General features: G+C 40.1%; 2 protein-coding genes across 14 annotated transcripts in view; one reads left to right on the top strand and one right to left on the bottom strand.

The window, feature by feature from the left end:
* Positions 1–19,777, bottom strand: part of LOC140623448 (uncharacterized) — a 78,214-nt gene that overhangs the window by 8,809 nt on the left and 49,628 nt on the right. For 4 of the 8 annotated variants that reach the window (XM_072809907.1, XM_072809913.1, XM_072809911.1 and 1 more), the window contains 2 exons: positions 3,785–3,839; positions 572–3,514 (listed from right to left, as the gene is read on the bottom strand). In XM_072809907.1, the coding sequence (XP_072666008.1) occupies positions 3,432–3,514; positions 3,785–3,839 (138 nt within the window). In that variant the 3' untranslated portion in view covers positions 572–3,431. Of the gene's footprint in view, positions 1–571; positions 3,515–3,784; positions 3,840–6,054 lie in introns of those variants that run through there. The other 4 variants (XM_072809908.1, XM_072809909.1, XM_072809910.1 and 1 more) reach the window with 2 other exon arrangements.
* HNRNPD (heterogeneous nuclear ribonucleoprotein D) overlaps positions 4,492–19,777 on the top strand; it is a 17,792-nt gene continuing 2,506 nt past the window's right edge. For 2 of the 6 annotated variants that reach the window (XR_012023064.1, XM_072809903.1), the window contains exons 1-7: positions 4,492–5,046; positions 6,891–6,947; positions 16,566–16,734; positions 17,274–17,435; positions 18,662–18,793; positions 19,235–19,334; positions 19,448–19,594. Coding sequence is in view for 4 of the 6 variants with exons in the window: in XM_072809903.1 (XP_072666004.1) it covers positions 4,814–5,046; positions 6,891–6,947; positions 16,566–16,734; positions 17,274–17,435; positions 18,662–18,793; positions 19,235–19,334; positions 19,448–19,594 (1,000 nt within the window). In the remaining 2 variants the exon portion in view is untranslated. The remainder of the gene's footprint in view (positions 5,047–6,890; positions 6,948–16,565; positions 16,735–17,273; positions 17,436–18,661; positions 18,794–19,234; positions 19,335–19,447; positions 19,595–19,777) is intronic. The other 4 variants (XR_012023065.1, XM_072809905.1, XM_072809904.1 and 1 more) reach the window with 3 other exon arrangements.

Here is a 19,777-nt window from a genome sequence, read left to right as displayed (position 1 = left end):
TCACAGGCTTGAATCTTACTGAGGGTGTTCTGCAAATGAGTAATTGGCTAAATGGTTGTAGAAGAGGCTCAAATATGATATCTTGTATAGGAAATGGGTTCTTTCTTTTTCTTCTAGACAGTTTATTCCAGGTTGCTGAATGGAATGCATGTTCCACTTTTAAAAATGTGAGGAAAGGATATGCTTGTCCCCTGTAAGGAGTGTATTTAGCAAATTAAAACCATGGCTTTTATATATCTTGTTCTGGGTAAAAGTGATTCCAGTTTAAAATTCAAACAAACTTGTTTGCCTTTTTACAAGTACTCTTCTTTTCCTGCAGTTATTGCTTCACAAAGGCAGAATTCAATGAAGATCCAGTATTTCAGTGTGTTATCTGAAATACACAGGGAGGGGCACCTGGGTGGCTCAGTGGTTGAGTCTCTGCCTTTGGCTCAGGTCCTGATCCCAGGGTCCTGAGATCGAATTCCACATCAGGCTCCCTGCAGGGAGACTCCTTCTCCCTCTGCCTATCTCATGAATAAATAAATAATCTTAAAAAAAAAAAAAAAAAAGACACACACACACTGGGAACCTGAAGCAATGGAATATTTAATGCAATGGACATCGAGAGGAAATACTGCTTCCTTATAATGGCTTGGACCAGTCTTCAATATAGTCTTCAGTGACTTAAACACTACTACATTCTTATGAACGTGCAACACAATGAGTTTTTTTTTCCTTTTTAAGGAATTTCATGCATCAGCAAGTGGTTTTTATGCCTGAGACGAAGTGGGATGGATGGTGGGGAGAGGAGCCTTTTATGTCTCTGGAAGCACACCTAGTTTGCTTAAGAGGCTGTGAACCGGGATCCCTGGGTGGCGCAGCGGTTTGGCGCCTGCCTTTGGCTCAGGGCATGATCCTGGAGACCCGGGATCGAATCCCACGTCAGGCTCCCGGTGCATGGAGCCTGCTTCTCCCTCTGCCTATGTCTCTGCCTCTCTCTCTGTGTGACTATCATAAAGAAAAAAAAAGGCTGTGAACCTAGCTACTTGGAAATAATCTTACATTTTCTCATTCAGTAATTCAACTAGCAATTACTGAGGGTCTGTTATATGTGTAAGTGTGTGTGTGAGGTACGGAGCACACACAGAACACATTATCTTTGCTCCCAAGGAATTCATGGACTAGTACAACTGCATGTTTAGAACAACAGAAGTAAGGGGCACCTGGGTGGCTCAGTCAATTAAATGTCTGACTTTAGCTCAGGTCATAATCTCAGGGTCCTAGGATTTAGCTCCCCTGTCAGGCTCCTAGGTCTGTCTCTCTCTGTCTCTCCTTCTGCTTGCGTCCTCTCTCCCTCAAATAAAAAAAAAAAAATCTTTGAAACAAATAACAGGGACGTCTGGGTGGCTCAGTGGTGGAGCGTCTGCCTTTGGTTCAGGGTGTGATCCTGGAGTTCTGGGATGGAGTCCCACATCGGGCTCCCGGCACAGAGCCTGCCTCTCTCTCTCTCTCTCTCTATCATAAATAAATAAATCTTTTTTTTTTTTTTTTTTTAATCTGCCTCAGAGCCTGGGAAGGCTTCACAGAAGTCATAACATTTGATTGGGTTTTCAACGGATGAACAGAAGTTTTACTTCTGTAGATAAGGTAGGTAGATAAGGAATGTGAAAAGAATTAAGGTTGAAGTTAAGGAGTCCTAAGAGGATGTTGGGTGAACAGAAAAGTACAGAATGCAGAGATTCAGACCATAATAGTAAGGGTATGTGAGAATATAGTAAATGTGCTAGCTTTATTTTTTTTATTTTTTATTATTATTTTTTAAATTTTTATTTATTTATGATAGTCACAGAGAGAGAGGCAGAGACATAGGCAGAGGGAGAAGCAGGCTCCATGCACTGGGAGCCCGACGTGGGATTCAATCCCGGGTCTCCAGGATCGCGCCCTGGGCCAAAGGCAGGCGCCAAACCGCTGCGCCACCCAGGGATCCCATGTGCTAGCTTTAAAATCATTCTTAGGTTTTCTGGAATTTTCAATATAAATTCCAAGAAGTCCAGAAGCTTCAGGGGCTACATGTGAATTAAAATGAACCTTTGGGGAAACCCTATTACCAAAAGATGGGCATGTCTAAAGCTGTCTTAAAAATAAAAGAAGGGACCCTGGGTGGTGCAGCGGTTTAGCGCCTGCCTTTGGCCCAGGGTGCGATCCTGGAGACCCGGGATCGAATCCCACGTCGGGCTCCCGGTGCATGGACCCTGCTTCTCCCTCTGCCTGTGTCTCTGCCCCTCTCTCTCTGTAACTATCATAAATAAAAAGTAAAAAAAAAAATAAATTTTTTTTTTTAAAGATTTAAGAGAGGGAGCACCATGTGGAAGGTCAGGGGAAGGACAGGGAGAAAAATCTCAAGCAGGTTCCAGGCTAAGCCCAGAACCTAATGCTGGGCTAGACCTCAAGACTCTGAGGAGAAACCGAGAGTCCCAAACTCAACTGACTGAGCCACTCAGGTGCCCTAGGAACTCTCTCTTAAAGACAGACAGTATTCAGGAGACCTCCTAGCTGTCTGTAAATTGAAATATTCACTTGAGCCCAATATCAACTTTCTCCTAGGTTGTTTTGAGAAGTGAAGACATACCTGAAGTCACTACCACTTGATTTAAGGCATGTTTGCTTAATACAAGAATTTGGTTAAGATTTATTTTTTAAAAAATATCTTATTATTCATGAGAGAGAGAGAGAGAGGCAGGGACACAGGCAGAGGGAGAAGCAGGCTCCATGCAGGGAGCCGGATGCAGGACTCCATCCCTGGTCTCCAGGATCACACCGGGGGGCGGAAGGCAGATGCTCAACGGCGGAGCCACCCAGGCATCCCCAGATTTTATTATTTATTTATTCATGAGCGACACATGGAGAGAGGCAGAGACTTAGGCAGAGGGAGAAGCAGGTTCCCCTTTGGGGGAGCCCAATGTGGGACTCCATCCCAGGACCGCGACCTGAGCCAACCACTGAGCTACCCGTGTGCCCGAGATTTTTAAGATAGTTTCAGAATTTATTTGTATTCCTTAACTTTAATTACTAAGGCAGATTGTGCTAGCTTAATAAAAAACTAGATATTTTAAATCGTTTTCACATTTTTGGATAGCATCCAGTTAATACATTTATTTAATTACATAGTGAAAAAATATTCATTCAGGGCTCTTCGCTGCATTTTGCACTAGTCTTTGTTTCCAGGTGCCTGGACACATGCTACAGCAGCGAGTAAGTACTTGTTGATTAAAGGAGCATCTAGAGGGGATCCCTGGGTGGCTCAGCGGGTTAGCGCTGCCTTGGGAGTCCCGGGATCGAGTCCCACGTCGGGCTCCCTGCATGGAGCCTGCTTCTCCCTCTGCCTGTGTCTCTCATGAATGCATAAATAAATAAATAAATAAAGGAGTACCTGGAAACCTCACTTTCTTCTAGGTGTACCGCAGGAAGCTGCAAATCACAAATCCCGAATAATCCAGCTTCCAGCCACGACATTTGGGCTTGGTCATAGGGTCTATAAAAGAACTTGAAGGTTACCCCGCATGAAACGCTTAGCGGTTCTTTTCAGAGCCAAACCCCCAAACACAGCAAGCTCAGAAACTTTGTAAAGATGATTCACAGCGTTTATATATTTTATTTAGTACAAGGACCAAAAAAAAAAAAAAAAAAAAAAAAAAACCCACGAAATCAAATGAACCTCTCTGGCTGACCGAACGCACTCCTCGACTCAGTATTTTCCAAGAATCGCGGTAGGGCTCTAGGATCTTCAAAATGTGCTAGTTACCTGCTTCTTTTGACGAAAAACTTCGGGGGGAAAAGCAGACGAGCGAAACTCTTCCCTGGAAAGCAAGTTTAAGAGAAAAATAAAGAGCCCCGATCGCCAGCGGCCTCCTCGGCCTGCCCGCCCGGGGTCGGTACGCGGGGCGGCCCGAGGAGCCTCAATGTCACCCGGCCGCGGGCGACGGAGCTGCGACAGCCCGTCCAGGCGCTCGGGGCCAGCGACACGGGGCAGCACCCACGGCAGCCTCTTCCCCAGGGATGGGCGCTCCTGGACGGAGGCAGCCGCTGGGCGTGCGCCCCTCCCCCCCTCCCCTCACCACCCCCCCCGCGTTACGCCGCAGGCGCGCGGGACCCGGTCGCCTCCAGGGAGGCGCCGCCACGCCCCGGCCTCGCGCCGCGGCTCCCGCCGCCTGGGGGGCCGGTGGCTGGGCCGACTCCGGGATCGCTCGGAAGGGCGGGGGCGAAGGAAGGGGCGCCTCTAGCTGCGCCTTGCACACGACGTTCCTTGTTCTCGATGGTCCCCGCGCGGCCGCCTTCTCGAACGCAACTTCCGGTTCCTTTTAAAGGCCCCACGCCGTGCGGCGCGGCGCGTGAGGGGAAGGTAGAAGAGGGAACGAGAGGGCGGGCCCGAGCAGGAAGAGGAAAGCAGCTCGCGGTAGAGGGGGCGGGGAGGCGCAAAGGGCGCGCTCTCGCGTCACGTGACCGGGACGCGCCGTTCTTCCGTCGGCCATTTTAGGTGGTCCGCGGCGGCGCCATTAAAGCGAGGAGGAGGCGAGAGCGGCCGCCGCTGCTGCTTATTCTTTTTTAGTGCAGCTACAGAGAGCGGGAGTGCGCGCTGCGCGAGTGTGGGAGGCGAGGGGGGCAGGCCAGGGAGAGGCGCAGGAGCCTTCGCAGCCGCGCGCGCCTTCTCTGTCTTGTTGTGTGCTTCGCGCGGTGGAGCGGGCGCGCGGCAGCGGCGGGGATTACTTTGCTGCTAGTTTCGGTTCGCGGCAGCGGCGGGTGTAGTCTCGGCGGCGGCGGCGGCAGTAGCACTATGTCGGAGGAGCAGTTCGGCGGGGACGGGGCGGCGGCGGCGGCAACGGCGGCGGTAGGCGGCTCGGCGGGCGAGCAGGAGGGAGCCATGGTGGCGGCGGCGCAGGGGGCAGCGGCGGCGGCGGGAAGTGGAGCCGGGACCGGGGGCGGAACCGCGGCTGGAGGCACCGAAGGGGGCAGCGCCGAGTCGGAAGGGGCGAAGATCGATGCCAGTAAGAATGAGGAGGATGAAGGGTGAGTAAGGGGCGACCCGGGATAGTCAGGCCCAACTAGCCCCCCTCCCCCTCCCTGTCCCCCGCCATTAGGCCTCGTTCCCGCTCTCCGCCTGCCCTCCAGGCCCCATGCAGCCTCCTCGCACAGTGCTCCCCTTCTCTTCGCCGGGTCCCCCGGGGCTCTCGTTCCCTTCTCCCCCTGCCCGCTTACCGCCCCCTCCCCCATCACACACGTTTCCACCTTTAGCCGTCACCATGCTGCTCCCTGGCCCGCCCTCTTTCCCTCCCTCGCCCTGGGTCTCCTCCCACTGACTTAGCCGCCAGGATTTTTTCCCGCCTGTCTAGGGGCACCTTTTTTCTTGCTCTCCTGTCCTCTCCCTTCCTCGTTTTATTAAGGTCCCGAGCATAAAGGTCGACACAGAAGCTTTTATGCCGAGACCACTAAGGCTTATCTGGTGCTTCCACTTTAGCGTCCCGAGACGATGCGATTCTTTATAAGCACATGCTTTGGGGACCGCGTAAGCTGCTGCCCACTCTGCTCCTCTCCCCCCCCGCCCCCCCCCCCTCGGCTTCAGGCCGAATGTGTTTTGTATTTCGGAGAAGTTTGGCCTCGATCTCTTTTTTTCCCACAATACACTGTCGAACCACTTGCGTACTTAAGGCCCTACTTTTCAGCCTATGGAACATATTGGGCCTGGTGATACTCCCTGAGTCGCCTGTTGTTGCGTTGGTTTTGCTCCATGGGCTTTCGTTTAAGTTCCTCGTCGGCGGGGCCTGCACTTGACTGTGGAGCTGTTTCTACCTCCAGCTTGCTGGCTATGGCCACCCTCCCCCCATCCCGCGGAGTTATTCTATCCGCGCACCGTTTTCGCGCCCTCAGCTCTTGGTTTCCCCAACTGTTCTTACAGATTGTAACCTTACTTTTTATGTGCAGCTTCCATTTTTTTTAACCCCACCCCCGTGCCTAGGATCCTTTTTGGTCTCTCTTGATTTCTCCTTCCCGCTCTCTTACCCACTCTTAAAGGAGGCCTACCATCCGTCTTTGATAAAATGAACAAATCCTTTATTGTGGTATGGCATGATTTTTTTTTTTTTGCAGGTTTTTAAGTACTGACTTGTTCCCTCCAATTGGAATAAGTTGTATATGCCATTTAAGCTGCATTTGGTATATTAGAATGCAGTATTTGGGAGCGGGAGCATAACAACAGAGGAGTTACCAGGAGGGACTAAATCGGGGCTCTTGGCTAGGTTTTCTTATTCCCGTTACTGATCGCTGATCTTGGATTAACGCATCCATTCCCTTTTGTAATGTGGGGGTGTGTATGTGTGATTCTTCTTTTCCTTCACTATTAACAAGAAGAAAGGTGTGGAAAAGCAATAAAATGTCGCTTTTATCCAGTATTAGAAGACGATTTCCTTTATTGGGAAGGAGCACAAGATTTAGAGGGTGGGAAAGGGAAGCACTTTAGAATGTCGAGTTTAATCTCAGCCCAGGCCGACTTGTCAGGCTGATTGCGCTGGCTTTGGGAGAATGACGGTGGGGTGGGAAACTAGCTTTACTTAATTTTAAATTACATACAGTATAAGAAAAGAATGTGTTAAATATTGGGAAACTTAAGCCTTCAACATTTTGGTTTTTCTTTCTGAATTCTGTTCTTTGGACAGAGGCACCAAAATGATTAATTGTATAATCATTGCTGTTTGGGGCAGGCTTTAGCCCTGTTTTTTCAAATCACAAAGCTGCTACCCTTATAGTTTCCTACTGTTGAACTGAAGTGTAAATGAATTAAAGTTTTTAGCCCTAACAATGTCAAAAACTAAAACTAGAATTTTGATTGGTTGCTGTACCGGTTGTTAATTCCCTAGCCATTCAAACTCCTCCCCACGACACTCTGAAGCAGCGACGGCACAGCGGGAAGAATGGTAAAACTTTTAAATTTTATTTCTGTATTTTAAAGGTTTCAATAGTCATAACGTGCAGAGGCTGTGTATTGATTAGTTGCCCATTGATCCCCAGGAAATTCTAGACATAGTACAGTAGGATGTCTTGTGCCTGGGATATAAAATCTTTTTTTAGGCATGTGTGTGATCTTTGGGCAAAATTGATGCCATTACATGGGTTTTGGTCTGTGGTAATGCATGTAATTGTGATTTGGTTAAATTAAAACAATAAAGTTAGTAACATGTATTTGAACAAGAAAAAATATTACCATGATTTCAGATTTGATTTTTTTAAGACAAATATTTTTGTTGAAATTCTAAGTTTAATGTTAAATTTGAAGGTTACTTGATAAAAACTCTTGTGTGTTTAAAATGTCTTGCATGCTATACAGAAATATTCTGGATATGTGAAAAGTAGAACAATTTTTAGAGTAGTGTTTATATATGCATTATGCACAAGTGTATTTTATCTCCCAACCATATTTGTAAGTGGAACTTTAATAACAATTGGATATGTATTATTCAGAGGCGGGCTGGTGTGGCTTTTCACTACAGCTTTACCAGATTTTTAATTTTCAGTGTGATGTTTGCAATGTTAATTACAGTTGGTTGGTTCACATGTCTCTTAAATTTCATGACTTCTCTATGGAAGGATGGTAGATTATTCTTTTTATCCTTCCTTTCCCCTAAATGTCAGTCTTTTTGCTTTTAGGATTGATTACGTTTTGAGTTTTCCAGGAGTTTGTGTTCTCCATCGTTGGGAGTTTAGAGGGCCAGTAATAATTTGTAGAAAGTTGACTTAGCTGTACAAACTACATTCTGTTTTAAGAGCCCAATTGGGATAACATTTAAATTTTACACAGTATTTACTTACTACTGTATTCTCATCCACTGAAATCTGTCCGGTTTTATATTGCAGATAAAGCAGACTTGGAAATAGGCAAAAGGGAAAAGTAAAAAGAAGACTGGGGTCAGAATGTGACATACAGAATAAAATGTTTTTCATGAAAATTAATCCGTTTGGCACTGTTACAGTTCATTTTCACTGCTAGCTAATCGTGGCAAACTAAATCAGATTACACTGTCACTATACCTGATTCTTTTTTACTCCATTACATATTTCAAATCTTATGTAAGCAAGCATTTTCAGTGATTAGAAGGGACCATAAACTTAAGTTTGAGATCACTGTTAACGATTCTTGTAGAATTATTTTTGCTCTGTTACTACCCAATAATGTAACCTTAAAGTTTTCTGAATGACCTCTTAGGAAAAATGGTCAATTGAATATAAGTTAGCGAATGTTTTAGATTGTGACCTATTTTCATTCACTGAAAATAGGATTTAACTGAGGTTCATTTTAAGTTAAGCAAGTTTACATTTAAAGTGTAATATTTGACTTTTTAAAATTACTGCTTAATCACCCAGCCTTGTCCTGTTACAGATATTCTTGTTTTTCTTCTTGGTGTGTGTGCACTTGTCACTCTATCTGTTCCTTTTTCTGTCTCCCAGTTTGAGGGAAATTGTGCAGCAGTTTGATAACAGTCCCAGGAGTGAGAATAAGACTGGCTTTACTAGATACAAAGTCATCCGAATTGAGTTTCTTTAAACACATTTCTGTGTGCATTCCTTTTCACGATTTTAACTTGAGATTAAAGTTATTAGAATATGATCATTAAAATTTTAAAAATGAGTTTGTTGTGCACCCAAGGTTTTTTTTATGTTGGAATATAAGAATAAACAGCTATTCTTAGGGTATGCCTGTTATATATCTTCGTGGATGTTTCCACAGTTCAGACCTTTGGAATACTTATTCATTTCCATAATAAAATGCTTTCCTGAGTTCACCTCATATTAATGTTTCCAATTTTAACATTGCTAGTTTTTTTTTTTTTTTTTTACTTGTAAGCAGTTGCACTGGAATTTCCCATTTTTGTGTGGATTCATGTTCTTTCCAGGGCTGCAGTTCTTTTAGGGTAGGTAATTTAAAGTTATTTTGTGTTGGGCAAAATATACATGCCATGTAGCAAACTACCTGGAGGAGAGTTTTTTAAATATCAAAGATAAGTGGAAAACTATAATACTGTGTTAGCTTTCAGACAGTTTATAAAGTAACTACATTGACTTGCCTGCATTAGATTGTGCAGGAAGCAAAATAATTCTGTTCAGTTACCAAAGTACAGCAGTACTTTTCTAATAACAGGGCAGTAGATCTAGTGTATAGTAAGCTCCTGTGATTTCTTCCTGTTTGGGAATTTTGTGAGTTAATTTTGCTGCGGGTTGAGTGCTCTCTGATTTCTAAGAAATGGGCATACATTTGTTTTAAATATTTAAGATTATAATCTATACCCAAGTGCTTTTGGGGCATTCTGAACTTTGCTTTATAAGCAAACAGCTTTTAGAGTCTCATACCTAATTTACTGGCCTTTAATTCAATAAAGTTGGGTTTACTGTAAAGTCGAGACCCTGAGTAGATGGTCTGAATTTTAGTGTTCTTTGGAACCTTTGACAAGTTTCTAGTGTTAAAATTGCAGAAATAGATGCTCCCAGGTCTCAAGATGTTGAACATATAAGGGAGGAGGAGTGTTAAATTCTTTTCATTTCAAAGTATCTATTATGGAAGATACTAAAAAAATCACCTGACCTTAGGATTTGGAATTGGAGAAAATCATTGCGTTTTTTTTCAGTGCTGCCTTTTGAGATAAATATACGTGGCCTTAAGCCTGTTTTTTTTTTTTTTCCTTCAAGTCATGTGACTTCTATAAACTATATTTAATGTGTATTTTTAATATTGCCTGAGTGTTTTGTCCTCTGTAAGGCTGCTCTAATTTAAGAAAGATTTGAATCTACTATTGGGGTGTGTGATTTGTGGCCAGTATGGAGGATGATTAGTTTCAGTCTTCAAGTGATACATGTTATGCTTGAAAGCATTTAAAAAGGAATAGAGTCATAACCTTTTTCCTATTCCACTTAAAGCTGTGCACCTCAAATGTGTGTGCAGCTTGACAAATGGAGTGAAACATAACTTCTGTTAGTCCAAGATTTATTTGACTTTAGTTCTGCTTCAACATTTTAGTAGATAGGGCACTGAACTGGATGCTGGAAGCGTGGGATCTGTTTCTGTTACTTCACTTCCAACAGTGTGGTCTCAGGTAATATAACATATTTGTTACTTGGTTTGCTGATCTATGTGTTGGAAACAAAGCTCACCGCAGGAAGATTGACTACATAGCCTGCTTTCATAGCTTGTGTGTGTTTATCCGGTGCCTTAATAGTTGATACTGCCAGTGATTTACTCCTGTGGAGTAAAGGTAAGCATGTTTTAGTTTCTGGAGTATTAAATTGTGTATATTGGAGCTAGACATTTAAGACTTACTTGGGGGTGGGGAGACTCGTATTGCTGGTAGTGTTTGGCCAATAATCAGCGTGATAGTTGTTAAGTATTGGGTCATGTCCTGTAAACTCCTGCCTATCTAGACTTGAAACTACCATACAGTTCAAACAACTAGGAAATTCTCTCTCCCTCCCTTTAGTCTTGTAAGAAAAATACTGAAAAACTATCTGCAAATCTACTCTGAAAGCACTAATAGGCAATGTCATGGAATCAAATCTTCTGTAGTTTTTCCTTTATACTGTTAAAAAATAATGTGGTTTTAAAGCATTTTAAGATTTTATCCAGAAAGGTAAAAATCATTTTCTAAGTTTATTATTCATATCTAAAATGATTACCAGTAGAAAACTACAGAACTGTGAATGAGTAGTAATCTCAGTTAACCAGAACCTTAACCTCTAGGTTAAGGAAACCTCATTCCTTAACCTTCAGGTAGATGGGAGTTTACCTTCTAAAGCTGATTGAGTTTATTTTAAAAGTGAAAATCCAGGAAGTCATTTTTTCCTTGGAATGAAAGGATAAAGGGGAGATTTGGGGGTTAAACATTTAAAGTTTATTTAAAGCCTGTCATTTTATTAGCTGTTATATTTTCAACCTAATTAATTATCATTTTTAGTCACTTAGGTTCATTCTAAAGTATGAAGTAATGAGATATGCTAGGATGGAGGAGTTAATCTTTATTGACTCGTTAAAAGCTTGTCAGTCTATTTCCAAAGGTATTTTTAATACAGATTCTTAAATGATTAACCTTCCATGTGGTACTATCTAGTGGTAAAAAGTAACCCCTGCTCCCCATTACAGGTAGTTACTTAACTTTGTATTTTCTGGCAGTTCTTTCTGCCCACAAGTCCTGTCCCATGCTTTAATAAAACCACCTTTTGCACCAAAGAAGTCCTCAAATCTATGGTTTCTAAGGAAAAATACTGATTTCATATGTATTGGTGGGATTTTCATGATATTTTGTCATTTGGATTTTAAAGGAATAATATTAACGATAAAATACTGAAAATTTAAAATGAATTGGTGGTATGCTTGAATAATCTTACTCCAAAAGGTGACAGTGATTGGCCAGTCATGTAATGTACTTGAAGTATATACCAGATTGACATTCTGTTGTGTTTTTTTTAAACTGTCAGAACTTGTTATGAAACTACATATGGAAAATCATGAGTTGTCAGGAAGTGTTTGAAAGTTACAGAATATTTTTTTGGCCCTATTTCAAAATTGGGAGGTAGTGTAATGTAATGGTGTTTATCATTTTACCTTGAATAAGGTGTTTAACAGAGACTTCTAAGGAGAAGTATCTTTAAATAAACTACTATTGACCTTAGGAGTGCTAAACCTAGTGATCTCAATAATCAGAGAATACTTTTTTGGGGTATGAAAAAAACAGGAGTATTAACCTTTCCAACAGCCAGCACTGCTCCATATATATTTTTATATTTTGAAATTCCTCACTAAATATTGACATTTATGTGGAGTACAGACAAATCATAAAGATGGTTTTTGTTTATTTTTTTTTTAAAGGATTTTAGTTATTCATGAGAGACACAGAAAGAGGCAGAGAGACACACAGGCAGAGGGAGAAGCAGGCTCCATGCAGGGAGCCCCATACAGGACTTGATCCAGGGTCACGCCCTGGGCTGAAGGCGGCACTAAACCACTGAGCCACCTGAGCTGCCCCTCAAGATGGTTTTTAAACTATATTTAAGAGGTTTTTTAGGTAACCTATTTTCTAGTCTGTATATTTTACATGGGATATTTAAACACTTTGGGTTAAGTTTATGGTATTGAAAATAATCTTAGGATCCATTTATATAAAACCTCATTCTGGCCTTTTCCTATAATGTTGGTGACTTCATATAGTCTATGCAGATTTTAAAAAAGGCAATGAGTAAATGAAAACATTGCTTTATTAAATTATACTTAACTTGTGCTCTTCTCCTTCTAAGTAACTTTTTAATGTGCACTTGGGGTGTTTAAGACTGTTTTGTGCCACTTAAGTATATTTGCTCTCTTATTTTACTATTTTTTTAAAAGCAAGGTCTGTGCTCAACATGGGGCTTGAACTTGACCCTGATTTCAGGAATCAAATGCTCTGTGGGCTGAGCAGGCAAAGCGCCCCTGTGTTTGTTGATTTCATCCTTACCAAAGAATCAAAAGCTACTCTTAGGCCTCTGATTTACAGCTATGGAAACAATCTTGGGTTTTTGTTTTCCTGAAGGTCATACAGTTGGTATGTGGCAGAAGTAGGATTTTAAACTGGTGCTTTGGTTTACTTCCTCTAAATTTACTTTAGAAGAGAATGTCCCACTAAATGTCCCACTAAATGTCTAAATTCCTGAATGACATTGCATAGCATTTGGAGAGTTTTCCGCACTGAGTTGTATAATTTTATGCATAGTTTAATATTATGATATGGTATCACATCAATATCTGTAGAAGCAAGGAGATTTCAATTGTTAAGTGTTTTATTTATTATTAATTTTTGTAAATATTTTATTTATTCATGAGAGACCGAGAGGGGCAAAGACACAGAGGGAGAAGCAGGCTCCACGCAAGGAGCCTGATGTGGGACTCCCTGTGAGGGATCATGCCTGCTGAACTGAAGGCAGATGCTCAACTGCTGAGCCACCCAGGTGTCCCCATGTTAAGTGTTTTAAAATTGAATATTATATTGCCTCTGGGTACTAAATAGCGTATAGATAGGATTAAGAAGTTAAACTATCAATAAAATACTGTAGATGAAGTCCTGTGTTTTCTTTAGGATTGTTGATTGGCTTACAACTAGGGACCAATTTTTAAAGTTTTAGAGTGGGAGCGCATTTCTGTTGCTACTCGAACAAGTCTAGTGATGTAGTTTTAACTTGGCTGGTTAGGCTTTTTTTGAAGTTCTGTCTCTACCTCACTGTAAGCGTTTGCATATCTCTATGAGAGTGACAGCAACTTGAAATTCAGTCTTGGTATTCAAGGCAGCAGACGTAATCTGGATGGACAATAGGTATCCTTTAAGCAAAATACAGTAATGTAAAAAAATTGTATGCCATCTCCTAATATGAGGAAAAGCGTGTCAGTGCTAGTGTTCTGAGAGACTAAGATAGTTCCCATTTATCCAAAATTAAGATAACAGGCCTTTTCTTATTGTATTATACTATTGTATCTTGGTGTGTCCACTGAATTAAGATTTGATGGATTTAACATTTTCCATTTCTTAAAGATGGAATGGATTTGGAACAGTTTGTATTCATGGTACTATTTACCTGTTACCAGTTGTGCAGCAGCCTGCCTTGTTAGCAGCTAAAGCTTTAGCACTTTTGGGCTGTCAAAATGGCAGTGCATTTGTCTGAAAGAGCTTTTGGGCTCTTGCTTAGAGACTGTTTACTTAAAATTTGCAAAGTTCAAGTGCTGGCTACCCACTCTACAGAATGGAAGTTGTGGGGTAGATTAAACAGCAACTATCATGAACCTGGCAAAAATGAGAAATAGAACTTGTTAGAAGAACTAAGAAATGAGATGTAGTGTATTAATAGTTCTCTCATTTCAAAAGAGACTTGGGCATGTACAGTAGCTTAATGTATATAAATTAATAGTGACCGACCTATACAGTGTTTAAATCATTATTACTGTATTTTAAGAAGGCAGAAGTGTGTAATGTGTTGTAGAAAAATTACCCAAATAAATGAAGGTTAAAAACAACTGGGGGGAGGTATCAGAAAGTAGGCAATGGCCTTTTTTTTTTTAAGGTGAAATACTTGGCTCATTCTCTAAAGGTGCTGGTTAGCTGAAGTTTTACTATGTATTTTGCTCTAGTTTTTTGAGAAATAGGAATCATTCTGTGGAATATGTGTAAGTTCATAGTTGACCAGACTTTTCAATCTGTCCAAAGGGGATTTGATTGTTAGTTTAGGAAAGACAGCATCTTCAGTGACCTTCTAGCCTTAAGGTAGGCACATTTAACAACTTCTGTACTAATGACTGTATTAAAAGTGGGAAGTTTGTTTTGAGAGAGTTCTTTGCTGGGCCAGTTGATGAGTTAGTATGCTTATCCAGTTTTAAGAAGACTGACTTCTATGCTGTGAAAACATATGGGGCTTATGAATAATAATAGCACATGCCTCATTCATGGAGTTTAAATTTATTTCTTTGTAATTATTTTGTTTTTAAAATAATTCTACATCAAGGACATTTAATCCAGTATAAACTTTGCCTTGGTTAAATAAAATCAAAACTAAATCTGTCTTAGTATCTGAGGAACAGTTCAGGCGAAATATTCTTGCCTTTTAACATTAGCTTTTTTATTTATTTTTTATTTTTTTTTTATTTTTCTCAACATTAGTTTTTTAAAGCAAGGCTTTTGTTCCTAGTCTCTTCAGGCTGAAGTAATTTCAAACTGTGTTAAAAATTGATAGAAAATTTTTGTAAGTACAGAAGGTGGTAATTCAGTAGTCAACATTTTCACCTTAATTGAAGCTGTTTCTGTTCTAGAATTGCCATGGATACCTGAGCAAGAGGTCATTGCTTTATAGTTTGTTCTTTCTCATCTTTAAAAATACAGCAGTGTCCTTACTTTGGAAGGGTAAATGTTGCTAATGAACTTTTAACTATGAAGAAAGTGCTCTGGATCTTTAGGTTTTAAAAGTAAAGTGATTTTAAGGCATAAATTTAAGTGACAAGGATTGGATTTTAGAAGGTACATTATTTGAATGAAAAAACAATTGAGGATAACTTTTCCATGAAATTGACAATAAACATTAAAAATTACCTATAGAACATTATGGGTGTTTTTGTTATGTTCATTTGATTATAAATACAAAAAGGATTAATAAAGGTTACTTTAAGCATGGAGATTTTATTAAAGAAGTCCTGAAGGTTAAGCATATAAATATCCCAGCTTTACATTATGATACATTTACTTAACTTACTGAAAACTTAACCTGAAATGGGAAGCACAGTATATACTGAAAGTAGGGCTTCGTTTATAATGTAAGTTAATTTTGTCATTAGAACTAAAAATAGGTCTAAGATAGTAAGATCAGTAACACCTCAGTTAATCTGGCATCTTTAGGGGAGAAGCAGAAAGAGATCTCTTTCTAGGGACACAATTGGCCTCTTGTGGAAGAATTGGCTTCAATGGCAATATCCCAGAAGCCCACAAGATGGAGATATTTCCTGCTTTAATTTTCTATCTGGAGCTGAAAGTTAGTAACACTTTCCCATCCCTACCCCAGTTACAGAGATGAAAAGAATCATTGAGCAAGCATGATTTTATTCCCGTAAAATTTTTAGCTTTCACATAACAAATTCTGACAGTTTATCCTTAAAATAAAAATCTCCAGTCCTGTCTCTTTAAAGGGTAGGAGGTATGTGTAAGCTCTTTGGGGTGGTCTTAGGGGGTGATTGAGGGGGCAGATGTAAAAGCAATTGCCAAGTCTGAGCTTTATGCCATTTTGCTGTAATAAAAATAATCTTTCACCTGATTTTTTTTTTTTTTTTTTTTGAGTATATATTTTTGGTCTTAAAGTGTTCTGGTGGTTTCTACTTACCACCTGTCACTTTTAGCATCTTCAAGGTTTAAATATTTTATTGCTGGTTAACTGAGGTTCTACTGTAAATAAATCCTATAAATTAGTGGATTGTGCGTCTGTGGGTATTTTTTGTTCACTAAATTATTATTGTCTTTATTAAAGACCCATAGCACGTCAAAAAGCTTAGCTTACAACTTAATTGTGAGACTTAGAATTTTCCATTTTATGTGCTAAGAGTTAACGACAACCATTAGCTAAATACAAAGCTTCAGCATAGACATGCTGGTTGCTGTGATCATTGGAGACTACATAGCCTTTTTACAATTTTAATGAAAATTTGGCAGAAAAACTTGAAGCTGAAATTGTTTTGCGGTTACGAATATTTAACTTGTAATTTAAGAAAGTCTTAAATGTGTAGTATTTTTATTTTAGGGTTACATACACTGTTTTGGGAAGTCAAAAAGAATTTGCTGCTTTCTCACTATTTCATAATTATGCAGATGCAGCAGTAATAAGCAAAACTTGACAAAAATGGAATGTGGTGTTTTTGATATGTGGTAATATAGGAAGAGTAACGTTAGTATGTACACTGCCCAGTAAATTGGTGCAGTTTGGAAAAGGTATTGTTATGGGTACTTAAAGTTTATTTGTTTTTAGCATTTTAATATTACTTTTTGTCTTTACAGGAAAATGTTTATAGGAGGACTTAGCTGGGACACTACAAAGAAAGATCTGAAGGACTACTTCTCCAAATTTGGTGAAGTTGTAGACTGCACTCTGAAGTTAGATCCTATCACAGGGCGATCAAGGGGTTTTGGCTTTGTGCTATTTAAAGAGTCGGAGAGTGTAGATAAGGTAGTGTGTTACATGTTCTGATCAGTTAATATAAGATGTGGGTAGTTTGATACATTAATTTGCCCATTTGTGATTTCCCCTTTTGCAGTATATGAAGGCAGAACTTTAGTTCTTAACCTGTACATTCTATGAAGAGTTCTCTTTGTTTACTGAATATCTTCTGTATGGTATTGGGGGAAAAAATACTGAGACTTAAAGACCCCCTAATTAAAAGGATGATCTGTGACAAGTTCACAGAAATAGAGATTTTTGGAATAGCTTGGGCTAAAGGGAAGTAGCAGTTTTGTTTATGTTGCTGACAGTTAAAGGTGAGATAGTTTTCTGGTAACTAAATTTGTGCCCCCCCCCCCCCCCCCCCCCCCGTTCTTATTGACCGGTTGAACACTGTTCTCTGTTAGCTGATGTCACATAATTTGACAGTTTAGTCATGAACAAGTCAACACTTACCTGACATTAGCTATATTTATAATTTTTAAGTAAGTGAATACTCAACTTCAATTAATACACATACTTAAAATGAATAACTTCAATTTCCTTAGGTCATGGATCAGAAAGAACATAAATTGAATGGGAAGGTGATTGATCCTAAAAGGGCCAAAGCCATGAAAACAAAAGAGCCTGTTAAAAAAATTTTTGTTGGTGGCCTTTCTCCAGATACACCTGAAGAAAAAATAAGGGAGTACTTTGGTGGTTTTGGTGAGGTATGTGATACTGTTTTGACCCAGTTTTTGTCAAAATTAGTGTGAATATAATTGTCAAAAGTTGTTACAAAGTTTGGGCTAATTAAGTGCTTTGTTTTGAAAGAAGGATAATTGTTTTTTTGTTTTAAAGATTGTATTTATTCACGAGAAACAGAGGCAGTCATAGGCAGAGGGAGAAGCAGGCTCCCCATGGGGAGCCTGATGTGGGACTCGATCCCAGAACTCTCCGGGATCACCCCCTGAGCCAAAGGCAGATGCTCAACCGCTGAGCCACCCAGGTGTCTCTGAAAGAAGGATATTGTAAATCCTTTGTGGCAGATCTTTGAAGATTTGATGATTGCATTTTTCCTCAATTACTGAAGGTATAGGGTACTCCCAAGATGACATTTTGTATCTTGAGGAATTTACCAAATTAGTAGAAATAGAAAACTGTGAGGAAGAAATTCAGATTGGATTACCTGAGATACAGAAGGACATGATTCAATTGATAGTAGGAAAGGGAAGAATTAAGAATAGGGTGTAGTGCCTTCTCAATTTAAACAAACAGGTATATTCAAATTTTATGGGGCTGATTATAGACTTAGTGAAACCAGAATTCCTTTTGTGAGTTAATGATTAAAAGCTATGATGAGAAATTTGTGGCCTTGTGTTCCAGATACAGCCTGCAGGCAACTTTTGCTTGATTTAAACCATGTTTTGTTGATTGTATTTATTAGGTTGAGATACTTCCCACACTTATGTAGATACCTAGCTTTTCTTAAATAACTTGCAAGAGCAAGCAACGTTGGAACTACCTTCTTGCATGGCAGTAGCCATCTAAGACAAGAGTAGCAGCCTCTTTACCTTCGATAGTTACATGTTCTCTAGTTTTCAGTGGTCCTCACCACTTCGATTTTTCCTAAATGCAATCAGTCACCTTATCCTGTTTTTCTTAAAATTGCTGCCTTCTGTTCTTGGTGGTGACTTGAGTTTGTGACCCTTGAAATAGGTAGCAAATGTCAGTCCCTGTGAAGCCTGTTTTTTATAAATAGGTTTGAAGACTTTTTAGGTGGAATGGGTATTCTAATTTGGAGCCTTCTCTCAAAAGATTAGGATAAATGGAGAGAGCAGAATAGAATTTGAGGTCCAAATATGTTTTCTTTGTGCATTTTTCCCACTAAATTTGTGCTTTTTATTGTCAATCACATGCAAACTAAGATCTTAAAACTTAACTTTTTTGATATCAGGTGGAATCCATAGAGCTCCCTATGGACAACAAGACCAATAAGAGGCGTGGATTCTGCTTTATTACCTTTAAGGAAGAGGAACCAGTGAAGAAGATAATGGAAAAGAAATACCACAATGTTGGTCTTAGTAAAGTAAGTTAAGCATCCATTTATTTGTGGAGAAAACTAACTTTTGTAGAGTGTTTCGTTATCTAGCTTTTTGTAAAGACTTCAGTTTGCATGCTTGTGCTTTAAGACCTCTCATTAGTGTTTTATGTATCAAAGTCATTGATCACCATTTTTTGCTTTTACTGGGGAGCAGGAGGGAAAACATTGTATTTAAGTGAATTTTTGTCTAGGCTTTACAAAAAGATAGTGTTTGAGGGCCTGATGAGAATGTAGCAACCTATCTTGAGCTAATAATTTGGATATCCTTTGAGGAGATTAAGTACTGATGATTGGTTTAGTTGATACACTGACTTTGAGGAACGTATTATTAGTCAACTCTATTTAGATAGTATTGGCTATCCTGTTTATTATAAATTCTGATGTATTTTCTTGCATCTGTATAATAACATAATTTTTCTTTTTTAGTGTGAAATAAAAGTAGCCATGTCGAAGGAACAGTATCAGCAACAGCAACAATGGGGATCTAGAGGAGGATTTGCAGGAAGAGCTCGTGGAAGAGGTGGTGGTAAGCTAGAGCCTAAGTTTACTCTATCTTAAGCTTTTCTGCTTTTTTAATTATCCTGAAGTAAAGATCTTTGCTGATCTTCTGACTTTAGTGAACCTATTAATGTGCTGCAGGCCCCAGTCAAAACTGGAACCAGGGATATAGTAACTATTGGAATCAAGGCTATGGCAACTATGGATATAACAGCCAAGGTTACGGTGGTTATGGAGGATATGACTACACTGGTTACAACAACTACTATGGATATGGTGATTATAGCAGTAAGTACTATACTTTTTATATTAACTGCTATTTGACATTTATTTTGTACAAATTTGGATAGGTAGAAAGGTTAGTGTAGCTTTGCCAAGTGCAAACTGCCTCAGGTTTCAAATTCCTGGAAACTTGAAACTGCAGCCATTTTATTGCTAGGTTCCTCCTAGCCTGTGTACCACATGCACACT

The sequence above is a fragment of the Canis lupus genome, chromosome 33, assembly GCF_048164855.1.
Source record: "Canis lupus baileyi chromosome 33, mCanLup2.hap1, whole genome shotgun sequence".
NCBI lineage: Eukaryota > Metazoa > Chordata > Mammalia > Carnivora > Canidae > Canis > Canis lupus.
Note: the sequence above shows the minus strand (reverse complement) of the source record. Positions and strands in the feature narration are given on the sequence as shown.